The following is a 6,377-nucleotide window of genomic DNA, read 5'->3' on the forward strand; positions in this document are numbered from 1 at the left end:
AGCCGGGGAAAGTAAGGAGTGGCGTTGAAAGAAGCATTTCAAGGTCCTAGAGTGGCCTAGCCAGTCTCCAGACCTGAACCCAATAGAAAATCTGTGGAGGGAGCTGAAACTCCATGTTGCCCAGCGACAACCCCCCAAAACCTGAAAGATCTGAAGAAGACCTGTTTGGAGGAATGGGCCAAAATCCCTGTTGCAGTGTGTGCAAACCTGGTCAAGAACTACAGGAAACGTCTGACCTCTGTAATTGTAAACAAAGGTTTCGGTACCAAATATTAAGTTCTATTTTTCTATTGTATCAAATACTTATTTCATGCAATAAAATGGAAATAAATTATTTAAAAATCTAACAATGTGATTTACTGGAATTCTTTTGTAGATTCTGTCTCTCACAGTTGAGGTGTACCTACGATGAAAATTACAGGTCGGTCCATTCTTTGTAAGTGGGAAAACTTGAAAAATCGGCAGTGTATCAAATACTTATTTGCTCCACTGTATATAGTATATATTCCTATATACTAGGGTGACTAAAATGTCAGCATTGGACTTAACTGCTGTCCTGCTGACTAGTGTGTTTACTGGTTATATTATGTTCTTTCTATTTCTGTTTTATTTTTTATATTTAGATTATTTTTTTTCCCCTTCTTTTGTTTGTCTGGTTCTGTGAGATTCCACTATGCAAATGGAAAACAGAACTAAAAGCTTTCATGAACCAATCTATGCATAAGTACATAAAAAAGAGCAAACTCCTTCTCCTTTCATTTCTCACCATAGGCCTTTCCTTGTCGGTCGAGCAAAATGCGTTGCACAGGAGCCCTGACCAGCACAGCGCCACCTGCCTTCTGAATGACAGGGATGATGTGAAAGGCAAACTCACTGGCACCCCCTCGTGGGTAGTAAGCGCCACGTTTGTAGTGTTGAATTAGGAGAGCATTGATGAGAAAGCTGGACTCTTTAGGAGGCACACCTACAAAAAAAGGGGATGATGCAGAAGACTAAAGAGCACAGTATGTGTGTCATCTGTATTACAGTATGTATTTCTGTATGTGTATGTTTTTCCAGCACCATAGAACAGGTAGGCAGACAGTGCCTGTAGGTCTTTGTTCTGCGTGAGGTGAGATATTATGTCTGAATGGCTGTTTGCTGCTAGACGAAACACTGAAGATATGCGATATAATAGGCCAGTCCGAACTAGGAAGTTAACCAGCCAAAATGGTATGATCTTCAAGGTGGCAATAAGTGGCATCCGCCGTGAAGCCAACTGCAAAAGCAGGACATAGAAACATCAATCAGAGTCAGTAATACTTTTTACTTGTCAAGCACCTTTTAAATGAGAAATGCAGTGTTTGCACTAAAGGTGTTTACAGATGAGTTCCTGTCTCCACCGAAAGGGAGCCACTGCTCCTGTGAACAGGTGTAGCTCTGTGACACATAGTTTATAATGTTCCACTTCTTTAACCTGCTGCCACAGCTCATCATGTGGTTGTGGAAACCACAGAAACTACAATGCAGGAAATGATAGGAATTTACTGAATTACTGTATCTGATTTCCTTGAATGCTATTTTCTTAATCAGCAAAGAGTAGACAGGCCAATTAGGAGAATAAAAGCAACATCAGTTTCAAAGTTTAATTATCCAATGTAGGTACTGCTTGTTGCCTCAAAGTCCCTTGAATATAAATAACTGGAAAATAATTAGCAAGTGAAATTTTGATTATATACCCACAGAATGATGCAAATGATGTAATTTTGAAGATAAGTTTTTTTTTTTTCTTTGGTGCAAGTCAATAAAGAGGACTAAGTTCACCAGGCCAGGGGACTCAGGCCTGAGCCTTGTTGCATTTCACATGTTCATCATGCCACTGTTCATACTACAACTTTAACTTCACAATCTTGTTCAATTATTTGACTCTTACGGCCTTCTTTCATCCCTTCTTCTCCTTTTCATCCTTAATGATCATCATTACCTCCCTCCCTATCTACCTTTATCAATCTCATGAACTCATCAATAGCCTCCTCTTCTCCTGGAAACTGCTGCTTCAGGCTAGCTGCCATCTCAGTCTTCCCAGCATGGATATGGTATTCTCTGAGAATGACAGAGAAGTATAGGATGGGTCAGAGATGGTGGAAAATGGTATTTTTATTTACTTAACTAAACTGTTAACTGTCTCTGTTTTATTAATTCTGTCCAGTTCTGTGTTGACAAAGAGATGTATATAGTTCATAGTCAAGTTTTATTGTTGATATGTTGCAGTTGATTATGCACGGTAGTCACTTTATAATGCAGAGCAAATAAAGAAACCTCTTACAGAACAAAGAGGATAAAGGCAAAAAATAAAGAAGAAATGCTTTACCAAGTAACAAGATATCCTCTACCTGTGCTGGCCAGGCTGACCCAAGATGAGGGTATCAAAGTGCTCCTCCAGCCGTGTAAACTGCAGCTGTCCCTCCGTGATCTGATCCAAAGCAACCTTCAGCAGACTGTTTTCATGAAGCTGGCCCAGATAATGGATACCTAGCATGGGCAGTTCACTGGGTAAATTAACCAGATTTATAAAAAGCTTTAATATATAAAACATACTATATCCCAGGGTTTGTAGCCCTAGAGATCATTCTTGAGCCCTTCTTTAAAAATTGATACTCTTACGCAGTCTTCATTCAGTCATGGAGCAAAATTTCAATAATTTAAACTTAAACCCACATCAGTACTTTACTTCTGTGTTTAGTGTAGCAGTTTTGTGCCACGCCAAACACAGAAGGATAATCATGCAATATGATTTAGTGCTTTACATTATACATTACACATGTACATTTACATTGTACACTGTAGTTATCTCTGCCTCTGCTGTGTTCGGTGTCCATTTTACTGACATGCTTAAATAATTCAGCTGGCAATCATTGTTTGGCATTACAAATCAATTCAACTGAAAGCAAATTGAATACAATTACTAGATTGTTAATCATTAAGTAATATTCATATCACTGAATCTTAATCATATTAGCTTCACTGAATATGAAGCTAATTTTAAACATGCTGACATTTGGATGAAGCACGGACCCAGTACAATGTAAGATAACTGAACTTCTAAGCTAAATAATCTAATTACAAATCTTTCCTTGAACATATCATAATGATCTTTGTTTGGTGGGAAAAGACACATTATAGCTGCATTGGAATACTATATGATTTAAGTGTGCTGGTGTGTGTTTACTTCAGCATCTTACCCACATCAAACTCAAATCCCATATTTTGGAAAGTGTGAGTGCAGCCTCCGGCTTGATCATGTTGCTCCAGTACTACAACCCTCTTCCCGGCTTTGGACAAAAGAGCTGCTGCTGTCAAACCTCCCACACCACTGCCAATCACCACTGCATCCAGAGCTGGTGGAATACAGTCTACACGAAACCCTGCAGGGAAACACAGATGACATTTTGTAATCACCATGACAGATTGACTTGTACATAATTTTTTGAGGCCAAACTAAATTCTATTCTGTATTGGGATGAATAATTATGTTTGAAAAAGTAGGGGTTGTCAGCACTTATAACGCGACTTGGACTTTAGCACTGATGACCCAGACTTGGACTTGGACTCGGATTCGAGCATTGACTGCATTCGGACCCAGAGATTGGAGACAAGGATTCTGACCCTTTTTTTATAATAGGCCATAATAATTTGGCATGAGATATTTATATTAAAACGTGTTCACCCACACCATGCTATATTTGGCACAATTCCATCGAAGCATACACCCTGCTTTTCTATAAATGATTTTCATGTATCAAATCACTGAGCGATGTGGGGATGCGATACACTGTTAGAAAGTTTGGAATCTAAAATGGTGAAAACTGTGTCACTTGTGTGTTTAATGTACACCCTGATGACTCACACTTGGGTAATGGGGGCTCAGCTTTTACTTGACTTGGATTATTTTTTGGTGATTTGGACTTTTCTCAGACTCAAACACTGGGGGCTCAAGACTTGAGGTTTAGTGGCTTGACTACAACACTGATTTTTAGACTCCGTTTCTAGTTCTCAAAATGACATGTTGACAGTTTAAGCAGTTACAGTACATATGAGATACCAATAGGTGGCATCTAAAAAGTAAATGTTTGAGTTATGTCATTCTAGACCAAAAGGGTGGACTGGCTAACAAATCTACAAACCTACTGTACATTTATCAGAGCAATGCCATGAATGGACTCATGATTGTCAGCACAGAATTTTATGCCAATCCATTCATTAATTTTAATTTTATTGGATAGGTGAAACCTTTGACCTGCTGGTGGCACTAGAGGAAAAGTCAGAGGATAAACAAGGTCATTAAAATCTAAACGACAAAAGTCCCTCATGGTGGCACTAGAAGAGAAGCCAGGAAATCACCCAGTTTGGGGGGGCACCATGACATGTTGTACAAAATGACAGATAAATGAAAATTGAAAGAATAACAAGCATCCAATAGTTCATCTATCTTGGGTTTCACTAAACTGGTGGACCAAACAGCACTGCATCTACTGCAAGTCATTATATTTGTATACATACAGACACTGAGTCATTATTTGGTCAAATAAGGCTGAAAGATCATATACTGTAATGGAACATACTTGTAGACAAATTATCATATAGCATCTGTCAGTCATCGAGAGACACCAAGATTCAAGGCTATACCAGAAATCTTTCTTACCTCTCTTCAGCCTGGCATCCCTCTGTTTGCTGTCAGTGACCAGTGGTTTAAGTGGCCTCAGGCACTTGTCACTGAACACCTTGTAACGTTGCCCTGTGGTTAGGAAGAAAATGACAACTGCCGCCAACAGCACACAGCTCAATACACCAAGTAGCCACCACCACATAGCAGCAGAGAGGTTTGAAATCACTAAACAGCAGGATGAAGAAGAAACAGCAGAGTAGAGAAGAAGAACAGCCAGGAAAAATCCAGAATAAAATGCTCAGGATCAAAAAATATTTTTAAATGATAAAATTTGAGTGAAGGATAAAGAGAAAGAAGGAAGCTGTTCTCCAATGAGGCAGCTGGTGTTAATTTCCACTGCAGGGCAGAAGAGGAGAGGGTTGTTTGGAGGGTTGGGGTTGGGGGTGGGGTTAGACATAAACCACATGACATTTTGGAAATTCTGACCCCAGATTGAAAAGAGTGGATAACACATTCTCCACGCCAAGGACATGAGACTGGCAGAGATGAGAGAGCTGGCTGTTTATCACTTCATTAGACTCTATTCATAGTGGAGTACACACACCCAAATCTAATTTCTTCCTGCTCACTGAACTGCCTTATGATGAATGTTTTTAACTATCTTATTGTAGAGCTGAAATAGTTATAGTTCCACTGCATGGTTGTGACGAAAGATTCATTCAGAGCTGATATGCAGTCAATGCAATTTGGGGCCCACTCATATATTATTTTTTTCAGTTTGGATAAAAGATTTAAAGGTTAAATTTATGATTTTTTTGGAATAAAATGCAAGGTGGTACAGTCCTAAGGCTGTGATAAAAGCACGAGTAAAATTAAGTATTAGAATATGACATAAAATAACTTAAAAATTAAAACATTAAAATACATAACATGCATACAACATAACATAAAAATAAAATAAATATTTGCTGAAATGCTAAATGTATACTGGCTTGGTCTGATAGATATGCTGTGCAAATGTTTAGTATATAAAATCTGAAATGTACCTGTGCCACAGTTGTAATTCAGATTATACAATTTCATAACTAAGAAACAAATGCCATACTAACTGCTATGCTAACAGCCATGTTATGTAGATGCAGAAGTAATGCTAACATCAGCATGATAACGTGCTCGCAATTATATTGATAACATGCTTATGTTTAGCAGACATAATGTTTAGCATATTCAACATTACAGTCTCAAGTTTCAGCAAACAATTTTTTGCTACTTAGCATTAAATACAAAATACAACAAAGCCTTTTGTTAAAGAATGAAGTCATAAACCAAAGTACTGGACAAATTTGAATTTGATCTGATGATCCTGTCAGATAACAGGAGATCACAGTTCATCCCCTTGAGAATGTAATGAGAATCCTTTTTACATCCATCCATTATCTATACCACTTATCCTGAAAAGAGTCGCAGGGGGTCTGGAGACAATCCTAGCTGACACTGGGGGAGAGGCGGGGTCCTTTTTACAATTAATGAAATATTTTAGTTGAAGCCAAAAATATATTAAAAAAAAAACAAAAGAAAAAAGCTTTTTCTACAAAAATACAAACACAATCTCAAATAATTTCAATCAAATCAATAATTTATTCAGTATCGACAGAAGCATGAACAGTTTCTGATTCTGAAATCAGCTGCCCTACAACAAAATAATACAAATTCAGTTCAATTCAGAGTCCAA

At 38.0% G+C, this 6,377-nt stretch overlaps 1 protein-coding gene across 1 annotated transcript in view; it reads right to left on the reverse strand.

Annotated features, from left to right (window-relative positions):
* LOC109973700 (putative all-trans-retinol 13,14-reductase) overlaps positions 1 to 5,000 on the reverse strand; it is a 15,125-nt gene extending 10,125 nt beyond the window's left edge. Inside the window, exons 1-6 of the mRNA XM_020623485.1 lie at positions 4,682 to 5,000; positions 3,222 to 3,404; positions 2,373 to 2,511; positions 1,980 to 2,082; positions 1,063 to 1,258; positions 767 to 964 (exon numbers count right to left, since the gene is read on the reverse strand). Coding sequence (XP_020479141.1) covers positions 767 to 964; positions 1,063 to 1,258; positions 1,980 to 2,082; positions 2,373 to 2,511; positions 3,222 to 3,404; positions 4,682 to 4,847 — 985 coding nt within the window. The 5' untranslated portion in view covers positions 4,848 to 5,000. The remainder of the gene's footprint in view (positions 1 to 766; positions 965 to 1,062; positions 1,259 to 1,979; positions 2,083 to 2,372; positions 2,512 to 3,221; positions 3,405 to 4,681) is intronic.
* Positions 5,001 to 6,377: the final 1,377 nt, after the last annotated feature.

This window comes from Monopterus albus, unplaced genomic scaffold (genome assembly GCF_001952655.1).
Source record: "Monopterus albus unplaced genomic scaffold, M_albus_1.0 scaffold301.1, whole genome shotgun sequence".
Taxonomy (NCBI): domain Eukaryota; kingdom Metazoa; phylum Chordata; class Actinopteri; order Synbranchiformes; family Synbranchidae; genus Monopterus; species Monopterus albus.